This window comes from Pseudophryne corroboree, chromosome 7, assembly GCF_028390025.1.
Source record: "Pseudophryne corroboree isolate aPseCor3 chromosome 7, aPseCor3.hap2, whole genome shotgun sequence".
NCBI lineage: Eukaryota > Metazoa > Chordata > Amphibia > Anura > Myobatrachidae > Pseudophryne > Pseudophryne corroboree.
Genome location: NC_086450.1, coordinates 376,925,245 through 376,946,464, shown reverse-complemented (window position 1 = coordinate 376,946,464; position 21,220 = coordinate 376,925,245). Strand labels below are relative to the sequence as shown.

The window sequence follows — 21,220 nt, the reverse complement described above, 5'->3', positions numbered from 1 at the left end:
ACACACACACATACCGGGGGCTGGCTGAAAGGAGGAGGTAGGTTACCAGGTCAACGCAGATTGTATGTGAGGAGTAGTGTGGAGAGACAGCTCTTCCAAATAGAGCTCCCTGCAGCAGCAGTTGTGATCGCGATCGCGGTTTGCATTGAGAGTGAGACAGAGACACAGCTGTCTCCGTCTCTGAGCCCCCTCTGCAAGTGCCGCCCGCCGGAGGAACACTACTGGACCATAGTTGCACGGCGGGTACCAGGTAGTAGCTGCGGTCCTGGATAGGCAACCATTGCATTGGAAAGGACAGCTTCTCCGTGTCTGGCTGTTGTAGATACACCCCTGTATATAACTCATGTAACTGTGACAGGGAAGGTGGCCCCTCTCAGCTCTGGGACCCATAGCAGCTGCACCTATGGTAGCTACACCCCTGTATATAACCATACCTCCAAACTGTCCCGATTTTCGCGGGACAGTCCAGTTTTTTTTAGATTGTCGCGCTGTCTAACCCGAGGGCCGCAGTGTCCCTTGGTGGTGGGGGGAGGGCAGTATAGACGCTGTGCGCGTGCACTCCCTGCACCTATGATATCTATGCCCTTGCATATAACACATGTAACTGTGACGGGGGGGGGGGGGGTGGGCCCTCTCAGCTCTACGCCCCATAGCAGCTGTACTCCCTGCACCTATGGTAGCTACACCCCTGTATATAACACATGTGACTGTGGCAGGGGGGGTGGGCCCTCTCAGCTCTATGCCCCATAGCAGCTGTACTCCCTGCACCTATGGTAGCTACACCCCTGTATATAACACATGTAACTGTGACAGGGAAGGTGGGCCCTCTCAGCTCTACGCCCCATAGCAGCTGTACTCCCTGCACCTATGGTAGTTACACCCCTGTATATAACACATATAACTGTGACAGGGGAGGTGGCCCCTCTCAGCTCTATGCCCCATAGCAGCTTCACTCCCTGCACCTATGGTAGCTATGCCCTTGTTCCACAGGAGGGTGGTAGTTAAGAGCAGTGTCGGAGGTGGTAACTTCCCAGTTACTATGTAAAAACATATAGAATAACTTCCCAGTTAGTATGTAAAAACATATAGAATAATGTATGCATTATTGCCCTACCCTTATTTAGCAGTAGGGGATAGCATCTCTCCAATTATTAGTACAAAGAGTTATAACATTAAAACGCCAATGCCTAACACCTGGCATTAGTAACTGTATATTCAGCGATCTAGACTAAATGACCATTGTTCTGTGCAAGAGTAATATGTGTGAACAGCGACATTTTATAGTGGTCTTTATTTGTTCCAGTTTTGATGCAATATAATAAGATTTTACTCACCGGTAAATCTATTTCTCGTAGTCCGTAGTGGATGCTGGGAACTCCGTAAGGACCATGGGGAATAGACGGGCTCCGCAGGAGACTGGGCACTCTAAAAGAAAGATTAAGTACTATCTGGTGTGCACTGGCTCCTCCCACTATGACCCTCCTCCAGACCTCAGTTAGGATACTGTGCCCGGAAGAGCTGACACAATAAGGAAGGATTTTGAATCCCGGGTAAGACTCATACCAGCCACACCAATCACACCGTATAACTCGTGATACTATACTCAGTTAACAGTATGAAATATAACTGAGCCTCTCAACAATAACCCTTTAGTTAGGCAATAACTATATACAAGTATTGCAGACAATCCGCACTTGGGATGGGCGCCCAGCATCCACTACGGACTACGAGAAATAGATTTACCGGTGAGTAAAATCTTATTTTCTCTGACGTCCTAGTGGATGCTGGGAACTCCGTAAGGACCATGGGGATTATACCAAAGCTCCCAAACGGGCGGGAGAGTGCGGATGACTCTGCAGCACCGAATGAGAGAACTCAAGGTCCTCCTCAGCCAGGGTATCAAATTTGTAGAATTTAGCAAACGTGTTTGTCCCTGACCAAGTTGCAGCTCGGCAAAGTTGTAAAGCCGAGACCCCTCGGGCAGCCGCCCAAGATGAGCCCCCCTTCCTCGTGGAATGGGCTTTTACTGATTTAGGATGCGGCAACCCAGCCGCAGAATGCGCCAGCTGAATTGTGCTACAAATCCAGCGAGCAATAGTCTGCTTAGAAGCAGGAGCACCTATTTTGTTGGGTGCATACAGGATAAAAAGCGAGTCAGTTTTCCTGACTCCAGCCGTCCTGGAAACATAATTTTTCAAGGCCCTGACTACGTCCAGTAACTTGGAATCCTCCAAGTCCCTAGTAGCCGCAGGCACTACAATAGGTTGGTTCAAGTGAAAAGCTGATACCACCTTAGGGAGAAACTGGGGACGAGTCCTCAATTCTGCCCTATCCATATGGAAAATCAGATAAGGGCTTTCACATGACAAAGCCGCCAATTCTGACACACGCCTGGCCGAAGCCAAGGCCAATAACATGACCACTTTCCACGTGAGATATTTCAGATTCACAGTCTTAAGTGGCTCAAACCAATGTGATTTTAGGAAATTCAACACCACGTTGAGATCCCAAGGTGCCACAGGAGGCACAAAAAGGGGGCTGAATATGTAGCACTCCCTTTACAAATGTCTGAACTTCAGGCAGTGAAGCCAGTTCTTTCTGGAAGAAAATCGACAGAGCCGAAATCTGGACCTTAATGGAACCCAATTTTAGGCCCATAGTCACTCCCGACTGTAGGAAGTGCAGAAAACGACCCAGCTGAAATTCCTCTGTTGGGGCCTTCCTGGCCTCACACCACGCAACATATTTTCGCCAAATATGGTAATAATGGTTTGCGGTTACATCTTTCCTGGCTTTTATCAGCGTAGGAATGACTTCTTCCGGAATGCCCTATTCCTTTAGGATTCGGAATTCAACCGCCATGTCGTCAAACGCAGCCGCGGTAAGTCTTGGAACAGACAGGGCCCCTGCTGTAGCAGATCCTGTCTGAGCGGTAGAGGCCATGATATCATTTCTTGAAGTTCTGGGTACCAAGCTCTTCTTGGCCAATCCGGAACCACGAGTATCGTTCTTACTCCTCGCCTTCTTATTATTCTCAGTACCTTTGGTATGAGAGGCAGAGGAGGGAACACATAAACCGACTGGTACACCCACGGTGTCACTAGAGCGTCCACAGCTATCGCCTGAGGGTCCCTTGACCTGGCGCAATATCTCTTAGCTTTTTGTTGAGGCGGGACGCCATCATGTCCACCTGTGGCCTTTCCCAACGGTTAACCAACAGTTGGAAGACTTCTGGATGAAGTCCCCACTCTCCCGGGTGTAGGTCGCGTCTGCTGAGGAAGTCTGCTACCCAGTTGTCCACTCCCGGAATGAACACTGCTGACAGTGCTAAGACGTGATTTTCCGCCCATCGGAGAATCCTTGTGGCTTCTGCCATCGCCATCCTGCTTCTTGTGCCGCCCTGTCGGTTTACATGGGCGACTGCCGTGATGTTGTCTGATTGGATCAGTACCGGCTGGTTTTGAAGCAGGGGCCTTGCCTGACTTAGGGCATTGTAAATGGCCCTCAGTTCCAGAATATTTATGTGTAGGGACGACTCCTGACTTGACCAAAGTCCTTGGAAATTTCTTCCCTGTGTGACTGCCCCCCAGCCTCGAAGGCTGGCATCCGTGGTCACCAGGACCCAGTCCTGTATGCCGAATCTGCGGCCCTCTAGAAGATGAGCACTCTGCAGCCACCACAGCAGAGACACCCTGGTCCTTGGAGACAGGGTTATCAGCCGATGCATCTGAAGATGCGATCCCGACCACTTGTCCAAGAGGTCCCACTGAAAGGTTCTTGCATGGAACCTGCCGAATGGAATTGCTTCGTAAGAAGCTACCATTTTTCCGAGGACTCGTGTGCAGTGATGCACCGATACCTGTTTTGGTTTCAGGAGGTCTCTGACTAGAGATGACAGCTCCTTGGCTTTCTCCTGTGGGAGAAACACTTTTTTCTGTTCTGTGTCCAGAACCATCCCCAGGAACAGTAAGCGTGTGGAAGGAACCAGCTGTGGAATGTTTAGAATCCATCCGTGCTGTTGTAGCACTTCCCGAGATAGTGCTTCTCCGACCAACAACTGCTCCTTGGACTTCGCCCTTATAAGGAGATCGTCCAAGTACGGGATAATTAAAACTCCCTTTTTTCGAAGGAGTATCATCATTTCTGCCATTACCTTGGTAAACACCCTCGGTGCCGTGGACAGTCCAAACGGCAGTGTCTGGAATTGGTAATGGCAATCCTGTACCACAACTCTGAGGTACTCCTGGTGAGGATGGTAAATGGGGACATGCAGGTAAGCATCCTTGATGTCCAGGGATACCATGTAATCCCCCTCGTCCAGGCTTGCAATAACCGCCCTGAGCGATTCCATCTTGAACTTGAATTTTTTTATGTATGTGTTCAAGGATTTCAAATTTAAAATGGGTCTCACCGAACCGTCCGGTTTCGGTACCACAAACAGTGTGGAATAGTAACCCCCTCCTTGTTGAAGTAGGGGCACCTTGACTATCACCTGCTGGGAATATAGCTTGTGAATTGCCTCTAGCACAGCCTCCCTGCCTGAGGGAGTTGTCGGCAAGGCAGATTTGAGGACAACGGCGGGGTGGAGACATCTCGAATTCCAGCTTGTACCCCTGAGATACTACTTGAAGGATCCAGGGATCCACTTGTGAGCGAGCCCACTGATCGCTGAAATTTTTGAGGCGGCCCCCCACCGTACTTGGCTACGCCTGTGGAGCCCCCGCGTCATGCGGTGGGCTCAGAGGAAGCGGGGGAAGAATTTTGATTCTGGGAACTGGCTGACTGGTGCAGCTTTTTCCCTCTTCCCTTGTCTCTGTGCAGAAAGGAAGCGCCTTTGACCCGCTTGCTTTTCTGAAGCCGAAAGGACTGTACCTGATAATACAGTGCTTTCTTAGGCTGTGAGGAAACCTGAGGTAAAATAATTTCTTCCCAGCTGCTGCTGTGGATACGAGGTCCCAGAGACCATCCCCAAACAATTCCTCACCCTTATAAGGCAGAATCTCTATGTGCCTTTTAAAGTCAGCATCACCTGTCCAGTGTCGGGTCTCTAATACCCTCCTGACAGAATGGACATTACATTAATTCTGGATGCCAGCCGGTAAAATATCCCTCTGTGCATCCTTCATATATAAAAGACGACGTCTTTAATATGCTCTTATGTTAGCAAACTAGTATCCCTGTTTGACAGGGTCACAGACCACGCTGCAGCAGCAATATCTGCAGGTCTCAGTCTAGTACCTGAGTGTGTAAATACAGACTTCAGGATAGCCTCCTGCTTTTTATCAACAGGTACCTTCAAAGTGGCCGTATCCTAAGACGGCAGTGCCACCTTTTATGACAAACGTGTGAGCGCCTTATCCACCCTAGGGGATATCTCCCAGCGTAACTTATCCTCTGGCGGGAAAGGGTACGCCATCAGTAACTTTTTAGAAATTACCAGTTTCTTATCGGGGGAACCCACGCTTTTTCACACACTTCATTCACTCATCTGATGGGGGAACAAAACACTGCCTGCTTTTTCTCCCCAAACATAAAACCCTTTTTTAGTGGTACTTGGGTTAATGTCAGAAATGTGTGACACATTTTTTATTGCCGGGATCAAGTCACGGATGTTCCTAGTGGATTGTGTATATGTCTCAACCTCGTCGACACTGGAGTCAGACTCCGTGTCGACATCTGTCTCTGCCATCTGAGGGAGCGGGCGCTTTTGAGCCCCTGATGGCCTTTGAGACGCCTGGGCAGGCGCGGGCTGAGAAGCCGGCTGTCCCACAGCTGTTACGTCATCCAGCCTTTTATGTAAGGAGTTGACACTGTCGGTTAATACTTTCCACCTATCTATCCACTCTGGTGTCGGCCCCACAGGGGGCGACATCACCTTTATCGGCATCTGCTCCGTCACCACATAAGCCTCCTCATCAAAACATGTCGAAACAGCCGTACCGACACACCGCACACACACAGGGAATGCTCTGAGGACAGGACCCCACAAAGCCCTTTGGGGAGACAGAGAGAGAGTATGCCATCACACAACAGAGCGCTATATAATGTGGGGATTAACACTATAACTGAGTGAATTTTCCCCAATAGCTGCTTGTATATACAATATTGCGCCTAAATTTAGTGCCCCCCCTCTCTTTTTAACCCTTTGAGCCTGAAAACTACAGGGGAGAGCCTGGGGAGCTGTCTTCCAGCTGCACTGTGAAGAGAAAATGGCGCCAGTGTGCTGAGGGAGATAGCTCCGCCCATTTTTCGCGGACTTTTCTCCCGCTTTTTTATGGATTCTGGCAGGGGTATTTATCACATATATAGCCTCTGGGGCTATATATTGTGATTATTTTGCCAGCCAAGGTGTTTATATTGCCCTCAGGGCGCCCCCCCCCCCCCCAGCGCCCTGCACCCATCAGTGACCGGAGTGTGAGGTGTACATGAGGAGCAATGGCGCACAGCTGCAGTGCTGTGCGCTACTTTGGTGAAGACTGAAGTCTTCTGCCGCCGATTTTCCGGACCATCTTCATGCTTCTGGCTCTGTAAGGGGGATGGCGGCGCGGCTCCGGGAACGAACACCAAGGACGGGTCCTGCGGTCGATCCCTCCGGAGCTAATGGTGTCCAGTAGCCTAAGAAGCCGAAGCTAGCTGCAAGCAGGTAGGTTCGCTTCTTCTCCCCTTAGTCCCTCGTTGCAGTGAGCCTGTTGCCAGCAGGTCTCACTGTAAAATAAAAAAACTAAAATATACTTTCTTTCTAGGAGCTCAGGAGAGCCCCTAGTGTGCATCCAGCTCGGCCGGGCACAGAAATCTAACTGAGGTCTGGAGGAGGGTCATAGTGGGAGGAGCCAGTGCACACCAGATAGTACCTAATCTTTCTTTTAGAGTGCCCAGTCTCCTGCGGAGCCCGTCTATTCCCCATGGTCCTTACGGAGTTCCCAGCATCCACTAGGACGTCAGAGAAATTATATTAATATACTATCTCCCTAGGCCTTTGGCTACAGTAAAACAAAAGCATACAAAAGCATACACAACTTTACACAGAATATGGCACAAAACTCACATTGTTATCATTAACTTGCTCTGGTAACAGCCACCTTGCAACCACAATTGTGTAGTCGTACGATAAGAAGGAAGGTGACCGATCCCAGGTTTCTGAATGGGCCCTTGCCTAAATGACCAGCCTGGGAAAAGTGTGCTCGCTGGTGGCAGAGCCCTGCCCTTAGACCATCCACTATATAAAAACTCATGTGGCTGAGAACAGGGGGTGATCTGCACCACCTCCCCTCCCCTATAATCCATCTCATTCCCCTGCCTCCTTTATGGCCAATTCTGCTCCTTATCCTACTTTTCCTAATTCCCCCCTTCCATATAATTCCCCCCTTCCATTCCAGTTGTGTAATGTTAGATCTATTAATGTACTGTGTGCTTGAGTCAGAGTTGTACGCTAATAAGACAGCTACTGTGTCTTTGTATGCATCTACTGTGAGAAACTATGCTAAAGCCATAGGAGGCCTCTTAAGAACAAAGATGAACACAGCAGTCTTCTCTGATCCACTTCTAATACATAAGGGAGCTTGTAATGAAATGAATCAAGAAAAGAAAGAACTAGAGGAGCACTGTCCGTCAAACTAAAATGTATTAACCCCACAAATAAAGCTAGACAGTCATTTTTCAAGTACAATAACAGTAGAATTTATTTAGCAATTTGGAGGATACATTTTTGAATAACCTCTTATGTCATATCAGATATTTTCAACCACTGAAGCATCACACATGTACTGCATAGAGAATGAAATGATCTACAGTGGCCCCACCACCTCATGCAGTGCCTGACAGATAATGCTGTCTTGGGGGGAACCTAAACGAGGAGTATTGTGGTCACCCAACCCCACAATTCCAGAATCTCATCTGTATCTTAAGATAATGGTGATTCTTTCTGCGTAATTCAATAAGTGTTTCTGTCATGCTACTACAGAGCTGGATTATCCACCATTTACTGTGTGCATTTAGGAAAGTAAAGGTGGGTACTCACTGGCCGATATATCGACCGTTCTATTGAACGGCCAATATATTGCGGGTCCGTCGGCCAGTGTGTATGGGCGATATGTCTGTGAACTCCGTCGTTCACAGACATTTCGCGTCGGCCCCGCAGCACAGCCGACAGCCAAGATATCTACCGATATATTAGCACATCGCTGTGTGTGTACGGGCGACCAGCCAGCTGCCCGTACACATGCTGCGGCAGTCGGCGGTGATTGACAGCTGAATACACATGTACACGCCCGCCCAGTTCATGACGTCAATCCCCGACGGATCGGGCAGTGTATGTGCACAGCACACTGCCCGATCCGTCCATAGATATATCTGCAGATCAATTGATCTGCAGATAAATCTATCAGTGTGTACCCACCATAATAGTACAAGACAGTGCTGACCATTCGAATGGTGCTGTGTATTACAAACTGTGTATTACAAACTTGTGTTCTGGAACAGTTCTATGGTCTGTTGTGTTGGTAGCGTGAGTATCTGAGCTTTGCTGTTTTTGACTATAATATGAGAACACATAAAACGTGATAATTAAATCTATAATCAGCCAAAATTAATCAAAAGCAACATCTGTGTTGTTACTGGGTATTTGTGGTGGCAGCACACTAGTTGTTGAGTTTTGCACATATCAGATGTGGTTTAGGGACTAATACGAATCCAATGTCAGGCTCAAGACTTATATCTTCCCTGGAGACTCCAGCTGGTGGGTGGAAAGTAAATGCATGCAGAAGTCCAGTAAAGAACAGGAAAAGTTCCATCTTGGCCAAGCTTTCTCCAACGCAAGCTCTTCTCCCTATATGAACGCGAAGATATATGTATATCACATACAGGTGCAGACATAAGCCTATGGTGTTTTGATTGTGTATTAGAATATAGGATATATAAACATAGAAAAATGTTGCATTAACTTGTTTGAAAACATCAACTTCATGGTGTGATCACAATTTATGGGCAAGCACTTGTCTCCCTCCGGCTTTTACTGAAGAAAATAGTAAGACATAACCGTCGTTTTGCCCACCCACCTACAATGCCATGCCATACTCTTTTGGACAGACATATTGTGTGTACACGTGACACCCAATCAGTCACTCACCAGGCTGGAGAAGAAAGCTCAGACCATACAGGAAGATGGATGAAGAATGGACTGTGGTAAAATAAGTACTGGAAAGTTTAAAACTTATGGTGCCCACACACTTGTGAGATATCTGGTACAATCCTTCGATTTCGACCACACTGGTGCGATAAACTGCAGGATTGTATGCACATCGAATGTGTCCCCCGACGCAATGCACAGGCACGCTGGTCGAATCTCGCATCTCAAGATATTTTGTGCTGTACTTAATATTTATCGGATTGCACAAGCGATCGCATGCTGTTTTTACAACATTCGATTTATCGCACTGTGATGTGCGATCTGTGAGGCATTTAGCTCATTTCCTGGACATTCCCCTCCACCCATTGTGCACAGGATACAGGATACAGATAGCCCAGCTCTCTATGAAAATTTCAACAGACCTCACAGATAAATCTGGTGTACTTTGGGCAGCATAGGATGTGATCACATTTGATCACCCGATTTCTGGTCGCAAGGGACTGCATGCGCATCAAATGCACAAAAAAGCACTTTCTGCTGCGGGGTACAATGGCTCCACAAGGATAGACATAGGGGTGTAGAGTAGGATCTTGATCCGAGGCACCAACAGGCTCAAAGCTTTGACTGTTCCCAGAATGCACAGCGCCGCCTCCTCTATAACCCCGCCTCCCTGCACAGGAGCTCAGTTTTGTAGTTGGTGCCGCAGATAGCAGGCACATAACAGAGGGGCTGCTCTGGGCAGCCCTAAGAAGAGCTTTTTGAGTAGAAAAGTGAAGACTTCAAGGGCTGTAGAAGTGTGTACATGTCTAGTGACATTCAGTCTCCCCAGCGGCGCTGTACACTCCCGAGCCCTGGTTGCCGGGTAACTACAGCAGGAGGCTCCGGTTTTCTTCTAAAGTCAGGCACACACGACGGGGGCTCTCCGGGATCGCATGGCCGCGCTTCGGGAGGTGGTGAGTGGGTCCCGCTCGCGGGTCCCGTACTTTATCGTGATCTGGCGCGGTCAGCGGGAGGCGGGCCACGCGCGCTGGCGGTGAACACTGTGGCAGTACAGATGATCCCACTAGATCACCAGGGCATGGGTGCAGGTCAGGTTTTCCCTTAAAACCGTTTTACTAGTAGCCCACAGTACCCGGTGGTTTTGCCAGCAGGGGGATAAGGCTTAGTCCTGGAGCTCCTCCCCCAGCCCCAGGGCGCCATTTCCAGCAAATGTTCCCGCCCTGGAGCTGCATATCTGTCTCTCCCTCACTCCCTGTCAGTGTTTGGGCGCCATTTCTCTCAGCTACACTGTTCCTGGGACTGTTTGGGCAAATCCTCCTGTGTAAAGCCGCCTGGTTGTCAGCGCTGTGACTTTACATGACACTTAAGTATTCTAAATGTCAATTAGACAGTGTTAGTTCCGAAAGAGTGCATTTAGTCAGGGTTCTCTGGTACAAGTACCCTGTGATATACATCCAGTTCTTACTGTGCAGTGTTATATCTATTGACTACATAGCTATATAAGCTGGTCCAGTGCAGTATTATTGTTAGTAATAACCTCTGCATTGTTTAACTGTGACTATACGTGTGTGCATTAGCTTGCTGAGTGGTTTCCATTTCGTGTCTCTCACTCAACTTGCCATCCCTATATTCTATAACCTGAGGGGGCTTGGTGCGTCAGGTTTTATAATTATATAGGATTTTCACAAGATATACTCTAATACGTATTTTTCTCTGTGATTTTAGTCACCTTATCTCTCCTGTATCTTTGCTTGTGCTGACTACACTGCGCAGGGGTTTGGGTAAGAGGTATTGTGCTGCTGCCAATTGTACTGTGTTACCTGATACTGCAAGTTATATCATGTCTGCTTCTGAAGGTAATGGTTCTGGGGCTGAACACACTGCCAGTGTTGCTGACGCCACAGATCACTATGAGGAGATTACAGCAGCTGTGGGCTCTGGTTCTGGGGGCTCCTTGCCCCCCAGTGGGACTGTGGCAATGGGGGTACACAATGACCCACCATGGGCTACTTTCTCCACGCTTCTACATACGCTAGTTACTAAACTAACACCCCCTATGAGACCTCCTATGCCGGTGCAACCGTATATGGTCCCCGCAGCTAACCCGCCGTGGGCGGATGATTTATCTGCTCAATTGAAGAAGTTGAACCAGTCCTTGACTAATAAAAAGTCTGACTCTCGCTCGCCTAAGACCAAGGGGTCCTCTAAGCGAGCTCTTATCTCCTCACAATCCACTGCTGTCACGGACACCTCGTCTGATGAAGATGGCGCTTACACTGACCCCACAGATTCTGACACAGATACTGCTGATGTGGAGGGTAGTTCACATGTGGATGATAAGTAAATTTTTCAGATTACGGATGATCCCGAACCATCCGACCCTCCTAAGAAACCAGATAGGTTCAAGCGTCAGAAGGTGGTTAAACATGTTTTACCTCACTCTGACCACCTAGTGGATATACGTCAGGAACCCTGGGGAAACCCGGGTAAGAAGTTTGTGCCTCAAAAGAAGATGCTTGCTCGCTATCCCCTCGCGCCAGAGCTGTCTAAAAATTGGGAAACGAATCCTCCAGTGGACTCACATGTGGCTAGGATGGTGGTTTCCTCAGCTCTACCTGTCACTACCGTCACGTCTCTGAAAGAGCCTACGGATAAACATCTGGAGGGTTGTCTGAAAGCGATTTACACCCTCATGGGTGCTGCACAACGGCCCACTATTGCAGCAACATGGGCTGCAGAGGCTATTGAAGCATGGGCCCTAGAGTTAGAAGCTGAAATCTCTTCTGACCATGCTAGACAATGCTTGTCATATATTGTCACAGTTCCTCACTATAGTAAAGAGGTGGCTTCTGATGCCGGTATCCTGGCAGCCAAGGCCTCTACTACATCAGTCCTGGCTCGCCGGATATTGTGGCTGAGATCCTGGTCTGTGGATCTGGACTCTAGAAAAACCCTGGAGGTACTCCCTTTCAAGGGAGATATTCTGTTTGGGGAGGACTTAAATAAGATAGTGGCTGACTTGGCTACTGCCAAAAATGCCTGTCTGCCAAGTACCGCTCCTTCTGTGTCGAAGGCTAAAGGTACTTCCTTTCGCCCCTTTCGTCCTTCAGGTAAAGCAAAAGGTCAGGCGTACAACAAGCAGGCCCGCACTTCCAAACCTGGTAAGCCAAAGCCCAAAAGAGCCTGGGCTGCCCGTCAGCAAGCTTCCAAGATCGATAAGCCTGCCGCATGACGGGGCGGACCTCCCCCTGGGGGATCCCAGGGTGGGGGGCCGGCTTCTAGGGTATACCCAGGAATGGTTGAAGACCACTTCAGATGCCTGGGTACGGGAAGTCGTCACTCGAGGTTACGCCATAGCTTTCAAAAAACGACCCCCTCATCGATTTTGCAGGACAAACGTCCCGTTGGACCAGACAAAGGCAAACACTACATTCGGTGGTAGAGACCCTCCTGGATACAGGAGTCGTAGTACAGGTGCCTCTTGCTCAGAGGGGCCGGGGGTACTATTCTCCGCTGTTTCTGGTCCCGAAACCGGATGGGTCATCCCAGCCCATTCTCAACCTCAAGGCATTGAACAGGTTTGTGAAAGTTTCCAAGTTCCGTATGGAAACCCTTCGCTCTATAGTTCTGGCCTTGGAACCTGGGGACTACATGGTCTCCCTGGACATTCAGGATGCTTACCTGCATATTGCTATAGCAGTGTCACATCAGCAATACCTGAGGTTTGCGATTGGCAACCTCCATTACCAGTTTCGGGTGTTACCTTTCGGTTTAACTACGGCTCCGTGAGTCTTCACCAAAGTCATGGCAGTGATGACGGTGGTACTCCGCCGTCAAGGGGTCAGGATACTGCCGTATCTGGACGACTTGTTAATCCTGGCAAAATCCCCAGAAATTCTCCTACGTCATCAGGATATGACTGTCCGGTTTCTACAAGCCCACGGGTGGCTCATCAACTGGAAGAAATCCTCCCTGGTCCCTGCTCAGAGCATGGTGCACCTGGGAGCGCTATTGGACACTCACAACCAGCGGTTGTTCTTGTCTCAGGAAAAAGTCCTGAAGCTTCAGGACAGGATTCGTTTCTTCCTTTCTCGTCCACAAGTGTCGATACATTCGGCGATGCAGGTGTTGGGCCTCATGGTATCAGCATTCGACATGGTGGAGTATGCTCAATTTCTTTCTCGCCCCCTCCAGAGGCTGATTCTAGCCAAGTGGGACGGCCTGCCTCACCGGATCAGGTCTCACATGATCTCATTGACTCCGGAAGTCCGTCTATCACTGCACTGGTGGCTCCAGGACCAACGATTGTGCAGGGGCCGTCCCTTCTGGATATCCACTAAAAAAGGAAAGGCGCCTGTGATAGAACCTGTGTTGAGATGCTATTTGCTGCTCTCAGAATAGGGTATTAGCGTCCCTATATAGAGTAAACAAGCAAAAAAGGAAAGAGAGCGCAAATAGACTTGAATTATTCCATATTTATTATATCTAAAATTGCACATACACCAAAATTAGTTTAAACTATACCAATTGGCAACTGGATTTAAAACAACTTAGTACTTTAAAAATATATTTCATAGCATAGGATCCCTAACACTCGAATATCCTTATGGTTCCACTCAAGTAATACCCTACTGATTACCAGATAATTTTCACAGGTGTCCTTTAGTGAAATCAATGTAGAAAGAGTCCAAGAATGGTGAAAGACCCTTATTTATATCCACCAGTCACGTCCTGTGTGATAATACATGTATTTATACCGTAATCATGGTTATTGTTTCTTTTAAGAAAGAATTGAAACAGTTAATGTAGCAAATATACTGATGCTTCAGGTAGCTAAAAGTCAGTTTGAAAAGCAGGCTTTATCTCATATTGCAGCCTCTCTAGAGCGTCTCCGTCTGCCGCTCTCTACCTTAATCACTTATTGTGTTCAGAGCGGTTAGGCTTACCGCTTCCCGAGAGTTTTGGTCCACGGCGCCGGGATTGCGCGCACCGCCTGGCGTGTCCAAGGTGATTGTAGCTGCGGCGCCTGTGTTCACCTCTCAGTGCCCGACTGGACCGCTGGCTCCAGGCACGTGATCGGCAGCCACGGTCCCTGCTTTGCAAAGGGACCAATGCAGGTGGCTCCAGACCCAGGACCAGACTGTCCAATAAAGTGATTGATGCTGAAATCGGTGGCAACCAAATCCGTGAAGAGTGTTTGGATCCTAAAACACCCTGACGCGTTTCTCGACCGTTATAAGCTGGTCGTTTCTTCAGAGGAAGAAACGACCAGCTTATAACGGTCGAGAAACGCGTCAGGGTGTTTTAGGATCCAAACACTCTTCACGGACTTGGTTGCCACCGATTTCAGCATCAATCACTTTATTGGACAGTCCGGTCCTGGGTCTGGAGCCACCTGCATTGGTCCCTTTGCAAAGCAGGGACCGTGGCTGCCGATCACGTGCCTGGAGCCAGCGGTCCAGTCGGGCACTGAGAGGTGAACACAGGCGCCGCAGCTACAATCACCTTGGACACGCCAGGCGGTGCGCGCAATCCCGGCGCCGTGGACCAAAACTCTCGGGAAGCGGTAAGCCTAACCGCTCTGAACACAATAAGTGATTAAGGTAGAGAGCGGCAGACGGAGACGCTCTAGAAAGGCTGCAATATGATATAAAGCCTGCTTTACAAACTGACTTTTAGCTACCTGAAGCATCAGTATATTTGCTACATTAACTGTTTCAATTCTTTCTTAAAAGAAACAATAACCATGATTACGGTATAAATACATGTATTATCACACAGGACGTGACTGGTGGATATAAATAAGGGTCTCTCACCATTCTTGGACTCTTTCTACATTGATTTCACTAAAGGACACCTGTGAAAATTATCTGGTAATCAGTAGGGTATTACTTGAGTGGAACCATAAGGATATTCGAGTGTTAGGGATCCTATGCTATGAAATATATTTTTAAAGTACTAAGTTGTTTTAAATCCAGTTGCCAATTGGTATAGTTTAAACTAATTTTGGTGTATGTGCAATTTTAGATATAATAAATATGGAATAATTCAAGTCTATTTGCGCTCTCTTTCCTTTTTTGCTTCTGGATATCCGACTGGGTCCTGTTGACGACAGATGCCAGTCTCAGAGATTGGGGAGCGGTGTTGGAGCAACACTCCCTTCAGGGTCGGTGGACCAAGGAGGAATCTCTCCTCTCGATCAACATTCTGGAATTGCGGGCGGTCTTCAATGCGTTGAACCTGGCCGAGCATTTAATTCAGAACCGTCCTGTTCAAGTACAGTTGGACAACGCCACCACAGTGACTTACATAAATAATCAAGGCGGCACTCGAAGCCGTTTGGCAATGAGGGAAGTCTCACGGATTCTACATTGGGCGGAACGCCATTTATCGGCCATATCGGCAATATTCATTCCAGGAGTCCTGAATTGGGAAGCGGACTTTCTCAGACGTCAGGACGTACATGCCGGCGAGTGGGGCCTCCATCCAGAAGTGTTTCAACTCCTAGTGGAAAAGTGGGGCCTTCCAGACGTAGATCTGATGGCGTCTCGACACAATCACAAGGTTCTGGTCTTCGGAGCAAGGACGAGGGATTCTCAAGCAGCATTCGTGGATGCGCTGGTGGTGCCGGCTGCCGTACGTGTTCCCTCCGGTGTCACTCCTGCCCTGGGTAATTCGGAAGTTCAAGCAAGAAAGAGGAATTCTGCTTCTCATAGCTCCAGCATTGCCCAGACGGCACTGGTTCTCAGACCTGCAGGGCCTATCGTCAGAGCGTCCAATTCTACTTCCACAATGCCCAGACCTCCTCGTTCAGGGCCCCTGTGTCTACCAGGACCTAGCCCGGCTGTCTTTGACGGCGTGGCTCATGAAGCTTCCGTCTTGAGGGCTAAAGGGTTTTCTGAGGCGGTCCTTCAAACTATGTTGCGGGCCCGGAAACCGGCTTCGGCTCGGATTTACTATAGGGTCTGGCATTCTTACTTTGTTTGGTGCGCATCTAACGATTATGACGCTTCCAAGTTTAGTATAGCCAAGTTGTTGGCCTTTCTTCAGCAGGGCCTGGACTTAGGCCTGCGTCTGGCCTGCCTCAAGGTTCAAATATCTGCTTTGTCGGTGTGGTTTCAGAGAATGATTGCGACCTTACCTTATGTGCATACCTTCACTCAGAGTGTGTTGCGTATCCAACCTCCCTATGTCCCGCCTGTGGCTCCTTGGGACTTGTCGGTGGTTTTGGAGGCGTTACAAGAGTCTCCGTTTGAACCTCTTGGTTCAGCTGATCTTAAGTGGCTTTCCCTTAAGGTGGTGTTTCTGCTGGCTATTGCTTCAGCTAGAATAGTGTCGGATTTGGGTGCCTTGTCCTGTAGTACACCATATCTGATATTTCACCGTTACCGGGCGGTTCTTAGGACTCGTGCCGGTTATTTGCCTAAGGTGGTTTCTTCATTCCACCTTAATCAGGAGATTGTGGTTCCGGCACTGGTCTCTCCTGATCTGTCTCCCAAGGAGCGGTCTTTGGATGTGGTACGGGCTCTCCGTATCTATGTGAAGAGAACTGCTTCTATTAGGAAATCTGATTCTCTCTTTGTGTTGTTTGGATTTCACAAACGGGGCTGGCCTGCTCACAAGCAAACTTTGGCCAGATGGATTAGAATGGTGATTGCACATGCTTATGTGAGGGCTGGTCTATCAGCTCCTGCTCACATTACGGCCCATTCTATCCGGTCTGTTGGACCTTCTTGGGCGGCCCGCCGTGGTGCGACCCTTGAACAATTGTGCAAGGCGGCTACGTGGTCCTCAGTGAACACATTCATAAGATTCTATGCCTTCGATACTGCCGCTTCCCAGGATGCTTCCTTTGAACGCCGGGTTATTGTGCCCGCTACAGTGCGTCCCCTCCCATAAGGAACTGCTTTAGGACATCCCCTATGTCTTTCCTTGTGAAGCCCAGTGTACCCCGCAGCAGAAAACGAGTTTTATGGTAAGAACTTACCTTTGTTAAAACTCTTTCTGCGAGGTACACTGGGCTCCACAAGGCGCCCACCCTGACGCACTTAGCTTCTTTGGGTTGGTATGGCATTAGCCACTTACACTTCTCCTGTCGTGAGAGTGTGGTGTATGTGGCTACTAACCGTTGTCGTCTCTTTTCCTGCTACTGCATTGGGCTGGTTAACTAAAAACTGAGCTCCTGTGCAGGGAGGCGGGGTTATAGAGGAGGCGGCGCTGTGCATTCTGGGAACAGTCAAAGCTTTGAGCCTGTTGGTGCCTCGGATCAAGATCCTACTCTACACCCCTATGTCTTTCCTTGTGGAGCCCAGTGTACCTCGCAGAAAGAGTTTTAACAAAGGTAAGTTCTTACCATAAAACTCGTTTTCGATGCGATTTATCGCGCGGGGGACTTCAAGGGAAATCAAAGCACGATATCACATCGCGCCCAATCGCACAAGTGTATGGACACCTTAAGGCTATGTACACATTACAACGATTGGATACGATAAGATATTGTATACAATTTCCCTTGCTCTCCCGTACATGTGATATCTTATGTACACACTATACGATGTGACATAAGATCATAAGATATCTTACGTCATATACATCGTACACAAAACCAAAACAACCATATACTAATTAAAAGAAGGGGTTGGAATTTTTCATGCAAGGGGCTGGACTATTCTCATGTTATATGAAGTGTCCACCATTTTAGGTCTATGCAGTTGTGCTGTGTGACAAGTGAGGCTTAGCTGAACTCTACACAGAACTACACAAGGGGGTATATTTACAAAGATTCGTGTTTTGGCCGTTTTGAAGGGTGTTTGAACTCAAATGGTATCGGGTGCATTTTACTGCAACTTAGTGAATCCTGATACGGTCATTCACCAAGCTGCCGACTTTTCACAATTCGTATTTTCCGATGTCGATGTGATTCGTAATATCAGGCAGTGTTTTACGGGAGTGATGAGTAAAACACTGCCTCAAAAAACACAAGGAATACTGTCCGGATCTGTGAGATCCGTGCAGGGCTTCATTGTGTGCCTTAAAAAGGTTTTTAAAGTGTTTAAGAATCTGGAAAAAATTGCGTGGGGTCCCCCCTCCTAAGCATAACCAGCCTCGGGCTCTTTGAGCCGGTCCTGGTTGAAAAAATATGGGGAAAAAATTTCAACTTTCAAGGTGTGTGTGTCCTGTTTTTATTTGGGTATTTTTTTTGCAGAAGAACTATAGGTACCAGTGGGCCCGTTTAACCCCTGCATGCTCGTACTTGTGGTTCTCCAAGTACCAGCTTGCGGGGGAGGCTTGCAGGGACTTGTAGTTCTTGTGCAAAAAACTATTTTCTTTTATTTTACACTTGGCTATCAGCCCCCCATCCGCAGCCCATGGATGGGGGGGGACAGCCTCGGGCTTCACCCCTGGCCCTTGGGTGGCTGGAGGGGGGGACCCCTTGATTTAAGGGGTCCCCACTCCTCCAGGGTACCCCGGCCAGGGGTGACTAGTTAGTGATTTAATGCCAGGGCCGCAGGGACCTATATAAAAGTGTCCCCCGGCTGTGGCATTATCTCTCTGACTAGTGGAGCCGGTGCTGGTTTCAAAAATACGGGGGACCCCTACGCTTTTTGTCCCCCATATTTTTGGAACCAGGACCAGGCGTAGAGCCCGGTGCTGGTTGATTAAATATGGGGGAACCCTGTCATTTTCCCCCCATATTTTTTCAACCAGGACCGGCTCAAAGAGCCCGAGGCTGGTTGTGCTTAGGAGGGGGGACCCCACGCAATTTTTTTTCCTGTTTTTACACTAAACTCTCCCATAGATAACCATGCACAGATCTCACTGATCCGTGCATGGTTATCCAAACTCGACTGGAAAAAGCAGGTCTATTTTTTTCTTGCTTTTTTTAACGAATCGAAAAAAAAATAGACCCGCACTTGAGCACTCAGAGAAACTAACACCCAAATACGAATGAATAGTGAATGCCCGTATTGTATGAAATAACAGCCGCGTTTGACCGATGGTCTATTCATTCGTATTTCAGAACTTTGCCAATCAAACCATTACGAATAGACCAGACACTGCAGAGTTTTCTGCTTAGTGAATTCCCGGATTGGGACTTAGATAAAAAAAACACAAATCGGCCAAACTCGGATTTTTAGTAAATACTGGCCAATGTCTTGATTGGCCTTGGTGTTCATAAACTGCTTTGATGATTTCCTTCATCCAATAATTAGCAGTAAGTTTTGCTGCTGCTGCTGCTGCGTTACTGGAATATGAAAATATGGAGAATACACGTAGTTATAAAAGAGCGAGAAGGTCGTGTTGGACCAAGGGCTGGCTCCTAAACAGAGAGACTTCATCGCATATGGCGCTGCACAAACAATGATTGCACAGACCTGGACAGAGAAACATTACAAACATTACAGTGGTAAGCAGCAGCAAAAGATTCTTTTTATAATTTAAAAACATACCAAAAAAACGCTGGGAATATTCCTCAAAGCTTTATAAATATTTTAAGAAACACTGGCTTGCTTGCTTCCTGTGCTTGCTGCTCTCCTCTCTACACACGTCCTGTCACACAGCAAGAAAGAGGAGGGGCCAGGCTGGCATCCAATTTCATATGATATTTTATCATCTTAATGTTGTATGTACACACTATACAATATGTGCAGTCAGAGCATCACCCAATATCTTACCATCAAGCCTGCATGCAGGACTACCAGACAATGTCTCATAATATTCACAGGAGTGTGCATCTTATGACAGATCGTGTGTACACATTATACAATATTGTACTGAACTGAACTGAATCGTTACAGTGGTGTACAATATTGCATAATGTGTACGGGCCCTAAGACACAGGGGAGAAGTGCAAGAGACTGAAGGGCAGGAGAAAAACAGAGGATATGGAAGGAGGGAGAGACAAAGTTGTGAGAGAGGTGGAGGAGAGAGATGGAGGAGAGGCAGAGTAAAAAGAGAGATGGAATAAGTGTGGAAAAGAGGAGGATGAGGAGGAGGAGGAGGAGGAGGAAAATAAGGGTAAGAGGGCTGTAGAGATGTTAGAGAGAGAATACAAGGGAGATTAGAAGAAGAGGGGGAAACAGTAGAGGGAGATGGAAGAATATGGTGAAATGGGAGAAAAAGGGAAAACAATAGGTGGAAATAGGGGGATACATAAAGAATAGAAAGAATAATAAATGGAGATGGAAGGAATAGTGGAGGGATAGGGTGACAGGGATGGAATGTTTGGAAAAGAGAGGGGGGAAAAACAGCACAGTAGCTAGTGACCAGACAAATAGGGGCTCTAAAACGGTATAAACATATATACGATAATGTACTGCATATCTGTGTGTCTGCATATGTTTACAGTATATAATATTTCAAAGCACCAACCTGCAGAGAAAGGCATAAATGCCTCCGGTCGATGAAACTTCCCATTTGCATCCAGAAAGTGGTTTGGGTTAAATTTATATGGAGTTTCCCATTGAGATTTGTCATACAGAACTGATGTGAGGAATGGAATGACCTCTGTCCCCTATGGATCATAAACCAACACATTGTGTAATGTTATTAACTCTAATAGATCATATAACTGACATCTTTTTACTCTTATGAGGTCCAAAATGTGAGAGTCTTATCATGCTTACAGCCAGGGTCGGACTGGCCCACAGGGGTACAGGGAAACCACCGGTGGGCCCCACTGTCAGGGGCCCCACTCCTTCCTCTATGGATCAGGTTCCAGACTGTGCACTTATATTATACATGGTACAGTAGATATGTTGCATTACACTGCAGAAGTCTATTGTTTATTTCAAGCTGCATTTCCCTGGTGTGGTGGGCCCTTCATGCCCCAGTCCGATACTGCTTACAGCCAGCATCTTACCTATGCTGCAGTTATCTGGGACCACATTGATCTATGGCCCTCATTCCGAGTTGATCGCTCGCTAGCTGCTTTTAGCAGCAGTGCAATCGCTAAGCCGCCGCCCTCCTGGAGTGTTTCTTGGCTTAGCAGAAGTGCGAACGAAAGGTTAGCAGAACAGTGCTGTTTTTTTTTCAAGCAGTTTCAGAGTGGCTTCAGACCTACTCCTTCCTTGCGATCACTTCAGTAAGTTTAGT

The 21,220-nt window shown here is 48.0% G+C and overlaps 1 protein-coding gene across 2 annotated transcripts in view; it reads right to left on the bottom strand.

Annotated features, from left to right (window-relative positions):
• Positions 1 to 7,652: 7,652 nt before the first annotated feature.
• LOC134945330 (cytochrome P450 2K1-like) overlaps positions 7,653 to 21,220 on the bottom strand; it is a 170,813-nt gene continuing 157,245 nt past the window's right edge. For both annotated transcript variants that reach the window (XM_063934535.1, XM_063934534.1), the window contains 2 exons: positions 20,498 to 20,639; positions 7,653 to 8,824 (listed from right to left, as the gene is read on the bottom strand). In XM_063934535.1, the coding sequence (XP_063790605.1) occupies positions 8,637 to 8,824; positions 20,498 to 20,639 (330 nt within the window). In that variant the 3' untranslated portion in view covers positions 7,653 to 8,636. The remainder of the gene's footprint in view (positions 8,825 to 20,497; positions 20,640 to 21,220) is intronic.